The 18,355-nt window shown below is 35.6% G+C and overlaps 2 protein-coding genes across 5 annotated transcripts in view; both read right to left on the bottom strand.

The window, feature by feature from the left end:
* LOC139981121 (uncharacterized) overlaps nt 1-4,867 on the bottom strand; it is a 35,091-nt gene extending 30,224 nt beyond the window's left edge. For both annotated transcript variants that reach the window (XR_011797784.1, XR_011797783.1), the window contains exons 1-3: nt 4,188-4,867; nt 2,912-3,020; nt 339-2,632 (exon numbers count right to left, since the gene is read on the bottom strand). The gene's annotated coding sequence lies outside the window, so the exon portion shown is untranslated. The remainder of the gene's footprint in view (nt 1-338; nt 2,633-2,911; nt 3,021-4,187) is intronic.
* Nucleotides 4,868-6,334: 1,467 nt separating this feature from the next.
* Nucleotides 6,335-17,103, bottom strand: LOC139981314 (uncharacterized). Of its 3 annotated transcripts, XM_071993638.1 has the most exons (5): nt 16,734-17,103; nt 15,606-15,705; nt 9,762-15,380; nt 9,226-9,331; nt 6,336-8,921 (listed from the first exon to the last, which is right to left on the bottom strand). In XM_071993638.1, the coding sequence occupies exons 1-3, from the start codon at nt 16,851-16,853 to the stop codon at nt 14,143-14,145; spliced, it is 1,458 nt and encodes a 485-aa protein (XP_071849739.1). In that variant the 5' UTR covers nt 16,854-17,103; the 3' UTR covers nt 6,336-8,921; nt 9,226-9,331; nt 9,762-14,142. The 3 variants fall into 3 exon arrangements, with proteins under 3 accessions (XP_071849740.1, XP_071849739.1, XP_071849738.1); XM_071993639.1 differs by lacking the exon at nt 9,226-9,331 and having other exon boundaries at nt 6,335-8,921; XM_071993637.1 differs by lacking the exons at nt 15,606-15,705; nt 16,734-17,103 and having other exon boundaries at nt 9,762-10,690.
* Nucleotides 17,104-18,355: the final 1,252 nt, after the last annotated feature.

The following is an 18,355-nucleotide window of genomic DNA, read 5'->3' as shown; positions in this document are numbered from 1 at the left end:
TGACAGAGGGCAAAATCAAAAGGGAGATTGTAGAAGGGGGGGGGGGGGGAGGAAAAGAAAGTTTAGTCACGTCCTTCCTGAATGTTGAGCCCATGGGGTTGAATGGCGCGAAGGCGTCGCATCCACAGTCTCTCTCTATCTCTTCTGATTCGTACAAGGTCAGGACAGCTACCTAAAGATTCAATCCCCTGTAGGGTAAGTGATTAAGGATATGGTTGGGAAGGTTAAAGTGTTCTCAAACCGGGGTCTCCGTCTCCAAATAGAGCGAAATTGGGTATTCTATGAGAAGCCTACAAAGGATGTAAGAACATTGCGGAATGTCTAGTAGACATACTCACTCAATATTTCGGTCAGTCCAAGAATTATCCTACCGTGCTTCCAAAACTGGTTGACTTGTCGTACTTATGCATCAAGAAATCGAACGGTTTGATCCTACCCTAAAGCTTACTATGTACATAGCACCATTTACGATAGACTCGACGAGTCATAAAGTAATCATTTTAAAAGAAAAGGAATCACTCATATATCTTTTAACTGTTGTATTAGCTCCTCGATCCCAAATCCGTCAGCAAGGTAAATATATCGAAGTGATGTTTGCATTTCCCCGTTCAATGAGGCTATTTTGACTCTGTTCGTCGTCGTTTGAGTATATTGCAGTTATAGTAATGTTCTATTCCATAGTCACTTAGTAAACATTTGTTCTATGACGTTGGAAAACTTCAACCGGAAAACTGTGCGTATTGTAACGATAAGTTATCTTACAAACTGGTTTTTCAACTAGGCATATGTTAAGTATCGCATTTCACCGAATCTTCATATATTCAGCAATGTGAAACCTGTTAAACTAGCTTTCTGTTCTGTATTAAAACGCTTTTTATATTCCTAAGTGAAACTCTAAGTTTAAGCTCCTGACGTCAATGAAAGCAGGCGAAAAGCTGTTTAATTGCTTTTCAGTTTTACTTTTCATGTCCGTACTCAGAAACACATGATTGTATTTTAACACACAAATATCATACAATGGAATTTGCTTGGTAAATTTCTGAATGAAAAAATTTAACATTGAGGGTTTTATGTTCTGGACATCCCAGTAAAAAGAGAACGGCCAAAAAATTGCCTTGTTTGATATTGTTTCGGTATGTTGAGAATGCTTCACAAAAAGTTAGACGTCACAGACTTGCTGTCAATTGTAGCAACTCCAAAATTTACAAACGACTTCCACAAAGGACATGTTGATAAGGTTGGCGATGATATTTCAGACACATTTTCCATAAGAAAATGGCTGATTTGCGTAGAATCATTTCAAATAACAGTCTGAGAGCACTTTTCGAATGATATACTCGTCTAGTAGCTAATCTAATCTGAAATGCATGTGGGAGTCGAATTGTAAAGGAAACTTATCGAATCGATTAAATAATTGTTCATCAACATTGAAACAGCTATGTTACTTTCATTTAATATACTTCTTACAAACTGTGGTACAATCTATAATACTATAGACAGAAATATTGACAAGAAGCACCAAATAATTTCCATATTTTTCATGATATTCTCCTGTAAGAGTTCTCGTAAACCTGATAACTTAACAATTATTCATTAAAGTTTGTGTTGGATGCATATTCATACATTTTTGAAATTGTCGTTCATTAAGGTAGTGTAAATGTTTTTTTTTGAAAATTTGAAGAAAACAAATAGAGTTGAGTGGTTTACAAAGTTTCGTATAACTGCTAAATTTCCTGATCTTAAGATCTCCATACATTACATAGGTGCCAATGAACATACATATATTAAAATTATCTGACACGATGTTAATAACTATAATTTGTATTCCCTCATACCTAAGCATTGCTCTAAACGTTCCAATCATCTAACAAAGTGGAATATTAATGTCCTGAAAGAAGGAAAGCTTATATCAGGTTTCAATTAACAACATCATATTCATGAAATAGGTATGAACCTGTACTTTCGCCATCAGTATCATCACTCGAGAAGAAGGAGGAATCGATTGATACCTGGTAGTCCATTTCGATATTGCCACAGACTTCTTCCTTTTCTCGATGTTCACATATTGTGTTAGAGTAATCCAATTCACAATTTGTTTCATCCAAATGAAAGTTGTCTGACGACAACTCTTTATCATTATCCTTATTTTCATCCTGATCTTTAGTAATATGTACAATGGATGTCAGACAAACAGACTGCCTCTCTTCTTCGTCCCTACAAGACTGTCTGGTAACAGTAACATTGTAATTGTCCTTAAACCAAGTCGTATTCTCGATCGGCATTACAATCGGTCGGCCTTTAACATAACAACCCAATAAAACAAAAACTATGACAAGGAGAATTATAACTATAACTGCAAGTATTATATTGACAATAATACTAGTATTTGTTGCAGATCGAAGGTTAGAAGTGTTTGTGCTAGATGTCCCAGGTACCACTTCTGGAGCCGTCGAAATGTATGGTTCATCGGTGACTAGCTCTCCTGTACGGAAAATGCCACCAAATTGCATGTCTGTAGTTAACATTCGATGTGTCACAACTTTCAAGACTACCTTCACTTTACAGTGCGGATTGAGTCGACATCGGAAGAAGCAATTATTATGTGAGTTGGTAATCGAAACATTTTCTACACCTGTAACAGAAACAAAATTGATATTACTTCTACGTTATATTGGCAAGTTGACTATATTTCAGTTTTGTATAATGCTAGTAACCTTCAATGGTGCATCATGAAGTATTATTTTATCATCAACAGATGACGAGAATAAATCATTAACAATTTAGTGTTTTTTTTTTCTGATCTCTTTAATAAACATCCTCGAATGATTGTTATGGCTGAATTGGAAGAACAACATTCCTTTAGCGTGACATATTGTGGTTCGGTTACATGAGGGGTTTAACATACACATACCTCCGTCGCTGCAGTTTGTTCTCATCTTTAGTCCGTCAAGACAATTCACACTTACATTGTCGTTCAAGTGAACATCAATTTGTCTCGGCACAGATCCAGCCATGATAATCTATGAACAAAGAACTCGTTTGTTAATGCTAAAGGATGTTGTATTTGAAACAGTAAAAGAACTCGTAAACAATTCTATACTTGAAAGACGTTTAATAATATTAAATTTAAAAATAAGGAACGCAAAATGTTACACAGATGAACAGCTATATACAATTTCCATAAAGTTGATTACAAAGGCAATTCAGAACGCCACGGCATTACAAAGTTAAAAAAGTTCCAATTAGGCTTAAGAGATTTAGCATCACATTTATCGGATCGCTATATAATATAAATATATTACGTAGCTTTCTCTTCTTTTGAAAAAAAAGTTATTAATAATTTTCTTATGTTGGTAAGTTTAACCTTCTAATAGTACATTGTGCAATATCCAGAGCAAAGAAAAGTTTCAGTTTAAGTGTTTGTCAAATTTAAACTTCGAACTTTCCTGCTTATTTTACTAAAAGGTCAGTGAAAATGACACTGTGCTATGTAATTTTCATATCAATATTTATTATTTTAATCAAGTTCTCTGTCGTAAACAAATTTAAGCTGAATAAACTTCGCCAGAATAATTAAAGAGTTCGTAGATTATACAAACTTCAATCAAAATTTGAAAGCCCCGTCCAACAGATCATGCGCCAATCAATCTCTCCATTATGTTTATGAACGTTTGGCCTGGGCTGACTTTAACTTTGGTGGCTAGGTCCATGCTCTTGTACCTTTCTCTCGGTCTTACCGATGTAGCTTGCAATATTGTGTCATTTCCTTCAATTGTCATAAATAAACAAGTGTTTTCAGACGTTTCATCCGTGGTATTGTAAAAAGTAGATGATATGAGTATAGGACTGCGTTGAAATCTTGATTGGGCCGAATTTGTAAACTATTTTGTTTATATTTGTGTAATGAACATGCTGGCATGACGGTCGCAGTGATTTTACGGTAAATCGTTCGCGCCATAACGGCAACAGAAAATACATTTCTTTCTTTCGATTGCGACAGATTTTCTCCATAAACCCATCTGATCAGAGTGCATTTAGAATAACAAATATGGAATCTTCTTCGGATTTCTTTTTCGAAATTCATCAGCAAACACGTATTGAGACATTTCATGTTATTAGACTGATGAATGATTATTTCTTACTATACAAATATATAAAAACATAGAAACATAGCAATCTCAACTTACATTTTCAACACCATTTTTGTAAAAGACTAGACGGCATGTCGCTTTCACCTTAATATGAAAGCAGGATGCAGTTTCGTATTGTCCCAGCCGTGTCTGACAAAGGCATTCATAAATACCGAATAAGTCATTTGAAATATTATAAATATTTAGCAAATTTACAGTTAAATATTTTTTATAATCGTTGGTCACAACAACGTGCCCTTGATCACGATGATCTGTGTCTTTACTCAGCCAAGTACTTGTATTTATATGTACCCATAATCCATGTGCACAAGACCGTTCGATATCACATGATAATGTGACATTTTCTTCAAGTTCACTATATATAACATCCATGTTGTCGTTCGGAGAAATGCAGTAGCTTTGGTCTCCATTTCCAAAATTGATTGTAGGAACAACAAACATAAGTAACAACGTGTCAAGATTCATCTTGTGGGAATGTTCCACATGGAAAAGACAGTAAACGATTCAATACGAAATACTAAAATAATAAGGTTGTGATGTGGTTCTACAAAGTCTATAGTTACTCCACAACGGAAAACTGTCTAGGATGTTGTGACCTAATCCGAACCTAAAAGCTCCTATAATACTCATGGAGCAATTGTTTTGAGTCAAAGTTAACCTAACAAGACAATACTGCAAGCGGTTAACGTGTATTAAGTGACAATATTTATATTAATTGATCACGTATAAAGTGAAAGAATACTTAACACTACTTCAACTGCGCTAACAAAGGACTTTGACATAACCTTTAGTTAGGGCTTGCTATATTTACACTTTCGCTTTTTATTGGAGTTGCCATATAACACATACGACATTGCAAAACCCATATGAGGTCCGTTTTACTCGATTTTAGTCATAGTTTCATTTTGAAAGTTATTAGTAGGTATAATAAAGCATACAGCTTTTATTATATTTAGCACTGATATTTTGCAAGTTTACCCCGTATCGAACAATTGAAACTAAATGATCATAGAAACAAAGTCAAGCGTTTGTGGCTCTAAACTGTAAGGTAACAATTGTCAATATCTTTAGCATATTGCATGAAGGACCATTTGAAACATGTTATCCCACTGACTTTAAATTTGTTGTTGTTCGGGCAGTTGTTGTTTTCTTAATTTTAGAACGTTTCCTCTCTTGAAAGCGTTTATACGCTCTGTAGTGAGTGAACGTTACCAAAGAACTACATTAAAGTTGTACTCCCACCCCTCCCCTCATCTGCGACGTTAATGGTTTAATTTGTTCTTCCTTATATATGTCTGGACACAATTAAAATAGAACAGCGAGAAAAGTACTTGGGTGACCTTTAAACTGCTAACATGTGTCAGATTCTTGAGTGACATGTGGAGATCACGTTGTTTAAAGAAATGAAAGTGACACCGCTCATTTTAACAATTAGCCTGGCTCATTGTGATAAACTTGTTTTGAAAGTTGATGGTGAAGAAAATGAAAGTCAACCTACAAAATAATAAATCATTTTTCTTTCAACTATTAACTAACAATACACTGTTTATTTTCTAAACTGTAGTAGGTATACACAAGTAAAGACTATATCGCAACACGATGTATTGATAGATCAAGTCTATCAGAGTAAAGAATGTATCGCCACGTGATTTATTAATAGATCAAATCAAGTGCCTCACTCATGTGATGGAAAAGATTCCAGGAAATCGTTAGGGGTCAAATGTAGTCTGAAATCATGAGATGAGACATATGCACGTATGCAACAGTGAAAAGAATTATAGAATCTCTACAGCGGTTGCAAATTAAATTTATTTGTATCTAGTTGTCAAGTTCTACAAAAAAGTTTGTTTTGTTGAATTGTTTTGACACTTGTATAATACCACCTGATACACACAGAGAACATAGTTACTATTGTAAATTTTAAAGTTTCGTACCATAGTAAAAACTGGATCGTGCTATAAATCGGTAGCATGTACTAATATGATTACAGTAAGAACTGAGGATATGTATAATTCAAACAAATCAAGTTGTTGAGATTTGTTGGGATTACACATATCCTGAGTTCTTACTGTAATGCTTATAGCACATGCTACCGATTTATCAGCACAATTCCAGTATTAACTGTGGTACAAAACTTTAAGATTTACAGTAGTTACTGTAATCTCTGTGTAAATCGGTTGATAATATTGTTTATCGTATGCAAATATCCAACTATCTTGTACGATTTTACGTTACTTCTGGCAAGAGCTTGGCCACTGGTGAAACTTCAATTATATTGACATAGGAGATTAATATCACCAATTGCCACAAACTAGACGAACATTCACGTTAGCACTGTGTGCAAATACGTTTCTTACTGAGGACTACAAATAGAATAAAATACATTATTACAAAATATCTTCCATTCGGAGTTTTGAATCGGAAGTTTCCTAGTATGTAAGCACAATGTATGTAAGCACATGTCAACCTTTTAGTGTGTAAATGCTGTCTTCTCATTGGTCAACATTTTCAGGCACGAATAATTTAATTCGAAGCGGGATATTCGGTGGTAGACAACGTAACACTAAGAAAAACAGCATACACTCTTTAACAGAACACAGATGACGATACTTTAATTGATTTTTTTTATATGTTCTGATTTGTCAAAGTGTATGGAAAACAAACGAGTGTGTATTTGAAAATCCGCCTTGTCGTATTTCGGGAGAACTTTAGTTGACACGTACCAATTATGTACATTAAAAACTACAAATTCAATTGCGAATATACAAACATGTCAACTTTATTCAATAAGGCAACAAGTTTACTAGCATTATCAAATACAAATGATTATGAAGTGAATACAAACAAACTACAAGTGAAAGCATACACCAATAACTAATTAGTCTAAGCCATGCAATGGCCAAATTGTTGCTAATATATTCTTGTTTTGTTTTGTTTTGCATATTTTTTGTTTTAACTATATACATTCTTGCTTCAACAGTACACATTGTGTAAACTTAACCATCTCTATTGATCATCATATAGGGGTTATCACTAATTTAAAAAGATATATTAGTTCTATACGAAATCCATTGATAACATAACAATAATAATAATAATAATAATATGAATTCTTAAGTAAAAGTTAATTCCGTCCATGTCTGCATGTACACTGACCTTTAGAATTTACGTATTTATTGAGCCTTATATGCTTCATAATAACACCTTTATATGATAATATACACATTTAGCTACAAAATATATAACAAAATACGTATTTACGAGAACTATACATTTAGACATTATTATCAATCTAAAGATCAACATTAGCCATTGCATGAAGTTCCGTGAGAATTATCGGTCCACCGAGAAAATACTTCCTTATATATGCAAAATAATTTCATAGCATGCTTTATGACATCTTACATGTATTACAAAATTAATCAGTAAAGTTGCTGTAAAATATACGGTAGTGCATCACCTATAATTTTTTACGGAACTTCTTCTAAAACGTCAAATATTAGGTTAATCAATGTTTGTTTAACATAATATGCTAGGAGGAAAATCCCGACAACGCAATGGTCAGATTTCAAGAAAGGTTTGATGCTATACCGAAAGTTATTCCCTTCAATTACGAAACTTTCTTGACCGTCTTACACAAAACCATTTATCTCAAATGATTTTGAAGTGACGTCTTCCTCCACGAATTTGATTTATTTTGCAATTTCAAGTTAAAATAACTTTGGTAAAAAAGTAATATCCTTTCAAATGGTTACTTAAAGCAATCCTATTACGTGATCTATATCTCGGTGGTTTCATCGATTATGTTGAAACTTAATGGGTATGTACTTTCGCTTGGCACGTGGTCAGTGAACGCTCGATCATTTTCACACCGAGGACTTGTATACGATTGTGGGGGACTGATATTGTCATCATCTTTGTCGGTATTTTCAAAGAACGATTTCAGAGCTTTTCGGTCAACATTCATTCTGGTATCAAAATCGTCAGAGAAAGTAGGTTGTAAGAGGGTCTCCTGAGCTGACACTACGTTAAAGCTCCTCATATTTTTCATTTCGCATCTGTCGGCTAAATGATCTGTTTCATTGATATAATTCAACCAAGATTGGTGCTCTGACGACTTTCGAATAGACAGGTTTTGAAGGGTAAGAGTGGTACAAAAGAACAGAAATAGAAGTATAAAAAGTGTTGCAATGATGATGATTTGGTTATAATCAATATGATCATTATCTCCACTAACAATTGTTTTGGCATCAGTAAAGGTTGTTGATGTAAGGGAAGATGTTAAATTCGGACGGCTGGGGAGCGATTCGGTCGAAATAAAATGTGGTGGATCTGTGATAATAGTGCTTGCATCCGTTTTCAATGACGTTGATGGATCGAGCCGTCTAGGAGATTCCTCCAGAGTGGCGGATGAACTAATAGTCTGCGAAGTTTTTAGGGTTACCATGGCTGGCGTAGAACTCGGTAAAATTCGGTCACCTGTCCTCGCTGTATATGTCTTTGGAGTATCCCTATTAGATGTTAAGGCATTCGGTATACCGGGAAAGGTAATCGTTGTCGTGTAGGAAGCCATTGGCGGTGAGCTGTTCAAAGAGACGGTCGAGGAGATACTAGAGCCAATTAGGTCATCGTATAAAGTGACGGGGTTTACTTTTATCGTCGAAACCTTCAGAACTAATTTAACTCTGCATTCTTGAGTGCTTTCACCGGGGATCTTGCAATTAACCCAACAATTGTTATTTGAGTTTTTCACTTGAAAAGACTGGACAGCTGAAATGAAACAATAATAACATAGCTTGGAATTCTTTTCATGTAGTTCAGATCCTTATCAAGAGTGGACAGGTGGATCACTATAATAACAGCATCAACATTGATTATTGTCTACTAGGAACGTTTGTCTGATTGTTATATAGGTCTCATTATGAGTGTGGGATACCATTTGGTGTGTGGGGTGAGGAGTCTGGTCGGTGTTTTTTTTTTCATTTTTAATGAATAAAAGAAACAAATATAATAAACAGACTTAGATATTACTAAAAAAATATCTACATATATGAAACATTTCTATGAGACATACCACTTTGGGAACAATTACTTCTCATTGTTAGACCGTCTGAACACATCGCGGTGATATTGTCATCTAAATCAACCTCCACTGCGTGACGACGTCCAGATCTGAATATCTGTATTCAAGTTATGGCCCCCCAAAAAAAGGGATTCCAAATTTCCAAAATTGTCAGAATTAGCAAACTTAGTTGGTCATATGAATTATCGAATTGAAATAAACCATTATAAAGCATTAATACTTTGAAGTGCATTCAATATTACAAATACCCTTAACTACAGAGCTGTAAGTTGAGTGGATGTCATAAATCCTAGGCAGGCATGTGAATGAAATGGAATTATTGACAGCTTTCATATCCAGTACACGTTCACACTTGTTTAACAAACAAAGCAACATAATTGTAGTTCTAACAGGTGCTACTTCAGCTAAATACTAAATGAATATGCTTTAACGGTTTCGTAGCGTATATGGAAAACGAACTAGGAAAACGATGTGAACATATTGTAATACTTTAATAGGCTACCAAATCATAGTTAACCTAAACTTACCGTTTCAACTCCATTTCGATAAAGGGCCAGTTGACATGGTATGCCTATCTTGAAGTTAATACACGACTGCTCTACGTATGTCTCTCCTGCCTTTGCATGATCATGAAGCTCCATGGGAAGCTGGCAAATACATGCATACATACCTGTCAGGTCTATCGAAATATTAAAAATATGTAAGGAATTGTCAATGTTATCCACTTGATAGACGTTTGAAACTGCGTATGATTCAAGTGTTCCTTGTTGCAACCATGAAGTGGTGTTTATATGTAACCAAATCCCCCTGGCACAAGAACGAGGAATAACACAGAATAACGTAACATTTGTGCCAAGTTCGCCATAAGCAAATTCGTTGACATCACGGCAATAGCTTCCTACTTCTCTAATCCACGAAAACGTGCCAATCACTGTTATGAACAGAAACAATTTAAATTTCATTTTAATTAAAGTTTGTTTTACAGTAGTTTTCTTCAACGTTTTCTTCGACTGAAATATGTAGATTTCCATCAACGATAAGGAATTGTTTAATACACGATATTCCTTGATAATCCTGCTTCAAACATTGTAGCCTAGTACATGTATAATAACAATGGATTATGTATTGAAGTGAATTTAGTTTTATATTGACGGCATTGACTTTGATGCCTTCAATGGGATGTAACTGTTTAATAAATGGATTATATATTCGATGACAGAAACAAGGGTATTAGAGAACTTCCTTATATTCAAATTAATGAAGTTACTCCCTCACTTTTATTTAGCCGTTACTCTGATGATATGTTGATTGATACGCTTTGGCATTAATTAATTATAATTATAATTAACTGAAGTGAAAGTCTATTTCTTTGTCTTTATTTCATCTGGCATCCATTGCTGCTTGATTATTTCATATTCTGCCTCAAATCCGATATTTAAAAAAGGAACATTATTTCCTAGTTTAACGGATGCTCCTAAAAGATTATAAGCAACGATAATTACCATACAACCGTATATATAAAAAAATGATATTCAATATCTAACATTTATGTCGCTCAATAACTCATGGTCTGTATTTAAAATAAAGCCATTGACTTGTATATAGCTAAATCATTTCCAAATGTACTTCGAAATATGTTTTCGGTAGACGACGAAAATATGATCAATGCTATACACTGCACTCTCTCGCTCATCTTTGGAAACATCAAACGGTTCAAGACATAATTGATCGTAGATGCTATGTTACCTCCACTAAAAACAAAAGTGGATGTTAATATAAAGGTAGCCCATAACTTTAAACAACACCATATTCAGCGTAACAGTATGCTCAACGTTTGGAATGCTTTCTTTCAATAATAAAATATAGATGACATCGGTTTCCTCTTTGCAGGCTTACATGTTTAGTGTAAATCTGTACTTTATAGGAATTGTTTTAACACGATCAGTATTTACATTTTTCTTTTTAATTCACATGAGTGACAGAGCACCCTTAAATGCTAGTCATAATCAAGTATCATCTCGACAAGTTGCCAAGTCATTTAAGGTCATAAAATTCTTCTGTTTCTCCATTGAAAGTAATGATTTATCAGAGGAACTGACTTAATGTTCTGTGTTTTAAACTAACCAATATATGAGCCTTAAGTACTTAAAGGGCAATATCCATGAACTCGTAAGTGGTAAAGAAGAAAAAAACACGTGACATCATTACAGCGTTTCTTAACGGTCTACAACATGTCATATCTTGAGCCATCCTTTAAATAATCTGTAATATCAAATTTCACTTTAAGGATAAACTTGTGCTGTACATTGAAACTGTTTGTGTTAATCATTGACCGAGGCATACCTTAATCCTTTATAATATTAACTTGCCAACAGTTTCTATTACATTCACGACGAACAATACTATTTCTTAATTATTAATCCAAGCTGGAGTATAATAGCTCTAGAGTTTCGAATCACATTGACATTTCTGTAAGAAATATCTCACTTTGACCTTTGAAAATTTGATTTGTCAATTGGACAACATAAAATAAATGGATTGATCATAATGATTAGCTGGAAAGCAGTTAATGTATGCCGCCAATAGGCAACATTTCTCGTGTGAAAGAAACCAACTGGCTTATTAACAACAACTCGCAGTCTGACTATCAAACCTACCGTTTTAAATTTGGAAGACCAATTCAGAGGGAAAGCAAGTTCTCCTGTATCCAAAATAATCCGGCTTACTTCAGCCGGCCAGGGGTCGAGCCGACGCCCGGCCTCCTAGATGCTAGATTACATTGCTTTAAATGCCACCCTCTTGATCCACTTCACCGAAGCACCTATACTATCGGGTATTATCAACAACATAGTACGTAGTTATTTGTTTATATAATAACATTACCTTAAATAGAACCTGTTTCTTATGAAAGTGTGTTGATTTATCAATCAGAAATACCCAGATCTCTTCTTAAGAAAGCAGGCTTAATAAAGGTTTATTTCGATAACTGCTTTGTGAGTGAAGGCTCAGTTTCTTCTTGTGAATAGCCTTCACTTTGGTTTATATTACCTCCTACAGTATGAGTCATCCTTCTCCTTAAAATAAGGTGTGTGTTATCTAAAACCATTTGAGATATTTATGCAATATGGTACATAATATACTCCACTGAGCATATTAGGCAATTCTCTCACCCGATACACACAAGAGAACACAGTTCCTCTTGAAATTCTTAAAGTTTTGTACCGCAGTAAGAACTGGATCGTGCTATAAATCGGTAGCATGTGCTATTAGGAATACAGTAAGAACTGAGGATATGTGTTATTCTAACAAATCCAGTTGTTGGGGTGAATTGGGAGTACACATATCCTCAGTTCTTATTATAAACCCAATAGCACGTGCTACCGATTTATCAGATTTGTCAGCACGATCCAGTATATACTGTGGAACAAAACTTTAAGATTTACAGTAGTTACTGCGATCTCTGTGTGAATCGGCTGATTCTCTGCACCTTCCTTCACGATTTCCATCTTGAATATTCGTTGCTGCTATGTATAGTTTATAGTAGACTATCCACACCTAGCCCCCTCTCTCAGTTGTTATTGATTGGTAAAATTCACTAAAGCATAAATATACCAACTCGACTACACTTTGGACTTTGTACAGAAGATGACTCGTGGACTCGTGGGCTCTGAAATTAATACAAGGCTTTAACTACCCGTTGCCTGCTGACTAAGGGTAGGGTTTTTCCCCTTCCTTTATGAAAATTGGTCATATATCTTTAGCATCATTTTAGCTACATTTGTGTACAAAAGGTATAGATTCCATTGTATTGGCGTGTTTTCTTAACTGTAGGGCACATGGAAAGGATCTGAAGACTGGTGGTAAGATATCAGGGAAGCGGTTTGCATTCATGACAACCTTAAATATCTTTTAGCATATCACTTAAATTGTATTGTGCAACTGACCAGTTTCAAAATGCCTTTCCCGTTATTATGATCCACAGAGTGAAGAGAAATGAAGATTCTTGAGAAAATAATTCCATAGCGATAATTATTCGTAATTTTTCTCTTACTGGTGCAGAAATTTAACAGAACATTAAACTGCTTGTTTTAATGAGCAAATTGCAGCTCAAAAGTAGCAATGACGAAAATGGAATTTCCATCTTATAATTGGAATCAATTTAAGCCAGGATAAGACATTATATGTCATTGTTGTTAATATTAATACTCTATATATAGTAATTAAGATAGCTATTTACTTAAAGTAGTGAAGTTTTGATTGTGGTAACAATTGGGAACATTAACCATATTATGTACATTTCTTACAAAATTCAAAATTCTACCATTTATCTCCTACCTCTCCTCTTCCCCTGTTGGGTATTTCCTCTCTGCATCCCTTGTCTACTAATCCCCTTACATATTTCCCTGTTGTGTTCACCCTGCTCATTAACCTGTCTGTGCTTGTATTTGTCCCTTCTGTTACTGTTACTTGTCATTCAGCCTCTGAAGAACGTCAGACACACGAACATGTACATAAAATTCAAAATTCACCACTTTACCATTTCAGGCTGACATTGTATATAATTATTTTAATGTAACCATATTAAAATGACTTGGGACCGGTTAACAACTACCAGTTCTACGAGCTTACGTAATCCGTTCTTCCTATTCTCAGCTTCCTCTTTATTTGGTACTAATTCCACCAGTGCCACTCACACTTATTTACCGTCATCCTTGTATTACATTGATAAAGGTGATGAAAAGGTAATCAATGGAGAAATTCTGAACAGTGGAAAATGTTAAGTTTGCACCGCCGTTTACATGTTGATACCCAAACCAACTAGGCTGTGGACACTGATTTTACGACCAAAGGTTCTAAACTAGTAACGAAGGTCGTTCCTTCCTACGTCGAGCATATATACATTTGCTCCTAACGTAAATCGTCGTAGACATGCAATTCGAGTGATTCCGTGTCCCTTTGGTTAAAATCAAAACGTGATTTTAGTGGCTCTTTCATGTGATTGGATTGAAGGCATGCAGCTAGGCTTTGGCTACTGCTACTTCTCTCTTTGACTTTGCTAAAGTGACAGTTGCTCTGAACTAAATGATACAAATTTGATTGCCCTACATTGGAATTGTCACAAGGGCCGTGTGCTTCATCAACATCGAAGAAAGAAGTCAAATGAGTGGAATCAACATTCATTCTGCTGTCAAAGTTATCAGACAAACTACGTAGACGAAATCGTCTTCCAGCTGTTTCTTCATTGTTTGTTTCCTGACTGCTTCTCTCAAATCTGCGAAATAAGCTTATTGATTCATAAATTGGGTTCAGCCAACTCCCTTTTTCAAGTGACCCTCGCATTGACTTTTTCTTAAACACTTTTCGTAGTAACAAAAGTACAATGAAACACATTATTATTAGAAGTAGTGTCTGTATGATGATGATGAGAACGAGGTGAGCATATGTAGTCGGCCGGGTATTCATAATGTTCGTCGACGTAACTTGAGATGAATTATAGCCATTATTTAAAGTGGTCTCACTCTGTAACTTGGTTGTGGTTTTGGAATGTCCATCATTCTTTACTTGTGTAGAGGCACTCAAATGTTCAGGAGAGGTTCCTAAAGTTTTAACATAACCCCTCGATGTGCTGGAAACTTTTGATTCATCAGATCCCTTCAATGTTGTGGTTACCAGAGCGGTCGTTGTTGGTAGAGATGTGGAGGATTCTGAAGTAGTGTAACGCTTCATAGAGCTTGCATCTTCTGTCGACAGTTTTGTGACATCATTATCCGTTGAAGACGTCGTTAAGATAATTGAACTTTGTAGACTCCGGGGATCTTCTTGCGTAGTAAAGATAGATGAAACAGTGTCAGAGATACGATCGGTTGAGCTTCGAATTGTATTCATCTTATACTTAGTGATGAGTGAGGTATACAGCCATTCAGTTAAGGTAAGATTATCCGTGACGATTGATGTCTCCTGAGGTGCCATTGTCGTATAATCACTCGAAATAATGTCATTACGTAAAGAGGTTTGATCCAGACTCTCTTCCACCACTTTCAAAACGACTTTTATTTTGCATTGTTGATCGTCCTTATTGGTGGACTTACAAGTGATCACACAGTTATTATGTACGTTAGTCACCACAAACGATTCAGAGTCGGAATCTGAAGGAAGATAATTACAACATTTTACACACCTGGACTATAGATTAGATCCTTCATTTAGATAATTGAGTAAGGAAATTCTTAGAAGATAATAGCATACATTATCTGCTTTCACACCAGCTCTAAACACGTGTAACTGCATTGTAATGATAGTAAGGTATTCTCTCCATATAAGTTAATGCGGAAAATTGTTTCGTCTTAATTGAAGACCGTGATCACACTTACCGTCCATAGAACAATTACCTCTCCTTTTAAGACCCTCTGCACATCTCGCAGTAATGGTGTCGTTAATGTGAACTTCTGATCGTTGTCCGAAAGTCAATATCTGTGAAAGTAACCACAAAATTAGAATATGTTTCAAAATTTTCGACTGGCTATTTTATATATTACTCAAAATTATGCTCTGGTAAATTAAACACTAGTATCGAGTAAATGACGACAGGTTTGAGGTGTATCGAAGAGCCATCTTGTACTTTTAGTGTCTCGTGGTTAAAACGTATTACAATCGATTTGGTTTTTCATAAACTTAATATCCCATTGGCAAGTGATGTACAATACATTGACCACAAATTGCTGTTATGAAGAACCCACAAGCAAATACAAAAACATAGATTAGAATTTTTACTTGAATTAACCTAATAAGTTAAAACGTTACTGCCAAGGAGTAACCAGATGTGTATAGTTGTTACTTCCTTAAAATGGCTGCAATCACAATAAAAATGAGCATGTCGTTATATATTCTATAAACTTAGCTCAAGAGAACTAACTGTAGTGAAATTGGTAAACAGTATATTTATAGCATGCGGTATTTCCTATTGCATTTGCATATTATGTAGAAGAAGGTAGGTGTAAATAGAAATTAGTTATGGGATATTAGTAGGACGATTGCTTGTTTGAAATATTATGAAGTAACGAGGTCGTGGGAATAACAATTACTGTAAGTATATCAACACTAATCTGCTTCAATGTAACCACATTGGACACACATTGCTGTTAGTATGAAGAACCCACAGGCAGAAGATGATAATGCTCGCTTGCGTGATCATATAACGTTACTGAACAGGAATAATCATATGTGCCTACTTTAACTTTGAGGTAGCTCAATTTTAAAATATTTCTAAAGGTCTAGCTGACGTTTCTCTTCTGACGTTTTCAATTAAAACATGAATCTTCTGTCAATAAAATAAGCTTATTAAACTTGGAAAAATGCAGAAGACCGATTGCTACATGGACTGTCCTTGCTTCAAATATATATCATGAAAAATGTGGGTGCGATTTCTAAAAGATCTATGTTTTATAACGATGATCGTGGCGACCTAACTCAGCCGTAAGGTAGTATCGTAATATACTTACGTTTCGAACACTATTACGATAGAGGTCCATTTGACACGGAGGGTCTATCTTGAAGTTTTTGGCTTCTCCAAACCATAAATATGTCACAAAGGTGAAGAATTTTAACAGCTTAGAATCCATATTGAAAACGTTTAGTTAAAAACCTACTCGACCTAACGTCAACATTTCTTCCTTAGTAATCCAGGACATTGGTTACATAGATGTTTTAATGTACCATTTGATCATCCTCAATTTCTTCTGTCTAACGGAATTTAGCAAACGTTTGCATCAATTGAGCAAATCATTCACAAATGATATTCAGGTTTACTTTCCCAACATAAAGGCGAGTGAAGTATTGCGTCGTAGAATAACACTGTCAATAACATGTTCATATCTTATGATATATTCTCATTACATGAAAACAGCAGAGTGCTCCATAACACAATAATAATTTCTTTCAGTTTCGTTCAATCTCTGTTGAGAACATTGAAAATTAAACAGGAGGAAACATTGCACGTAGACATTTTTCTCAGATGCCAATAAAACATTTTGGATGGATGAATGGATTATGGATGGATGGATGGATGGATGGATGGATGGATGGATGGATGGATGGATGGATGGATGGATGGATGGATGGATGGATGGATGGATGGATGGATGGATGGATGGATGGATGGATGGATGGATGGATGGATGGATGGATGGATGGATGGATGGATGGATGGATGGATGGATGGATGGATGGATGGATGGATGGATGGATGGATGGATGGATGGATGGATGGATGGATGGATGGATGGATGGATGGATGGATGGATGGATGGATGGATGGATGGATGGATGGATGGATGGATGGATGGATGGATGGATGGATGGATGGATGGATGGATGGATGGATGGATGGATGGATGGATGGATGGATGGATGGATGGATGGATGGATGGATGGATGGATGGATGGATGGATGGATGGATGGATGGATGGATGGATGGATGGATGGATGGATGGATGGATGGATGGATGGATGGATGGATGGATGGATGGATGGATGGATGGATGGATGGATGGATGGATGGATGGATGGATGGATGGATGGATGGATGGATGGATGGATGGATGGATGGATGGATGGATGGATGGATGGATGGATGGATGGATGGATGGATGGATGGATGGATGGATGGATGGATGGATGGATGGATGGATGGATGGATGGATAGATAGTGATACCATCAGCCGCAAATTGCGATTTCCACTTCTTAAATGAAAATAGGCCTACTATAATGTCAACTACTGGACAGTATGCACTATTTCTGTTAGCTTTAGCGAAAATGTCAAAATATTTCTTATGATTTCTTAGTCAGTAGTGTGCAGCCTCGAAACTCTAGGAACTGGCATGTTGTAGGAATGGCGTTCAAAACAATACACGGTTAATTGTAACCGCTCATCACGTATAATATGATTGATCGTGCATGCGATGACCGTGTGTTTGTTTCGGTTTTTCACCAGTGTTGTTAGAATAACTATTAAGGAAGAGAGTTACTGAGATTTAACCTGCGTGAAAAGTGTAGCAGCATTATGTGAAACTACGGTTCATAAATATATTTGTTATTTCTATGTATTATATGTAAGCCTTACA

This window comes from Apostichopus japonicus, chromosome 15 (genome assembly GCF_037975245.1).
Source record: "Apostichopus japonicus isolate 1M-3 chromosome 15, ASM3797524v1, whole genome shotgun sequence".
In the NCBI taxonomy this organism is placed as follows: domain Eukaryota; kingdom Metazoa; phylum Echinodermata; class Holothuroidea; order Aspidochirotida; family Stichopodidae; genus Apostichopus; species Apostichopus japonicus.
This window is presented reverse-complemented; position numbering and strand designations above follow the sequence as displayed.

Coding starts and splice junctions, on each gene's coding strand:
- LOC139981314 (XM_071993637.1), bottom strand. CDS start 10,265: ATGGAAATCTACATATTTCAGTCGAAGAAAACGTTGAAGAAAACTACT. Junction 9,332..9,761: donor ATCGAAATGGAGTTGAAACG/GTAAGTTTAGGT, acceptor ACTTGAATACAG/ATATTCAGATCTGGACGTCG. Junction 8,922..9,225: donor AAGTAATTGTTCCCAAAGTG/GTATGTCTCATA, acceptor GTTTCATTTCAG/CTGTCCAGTCTTTTCAAGTG.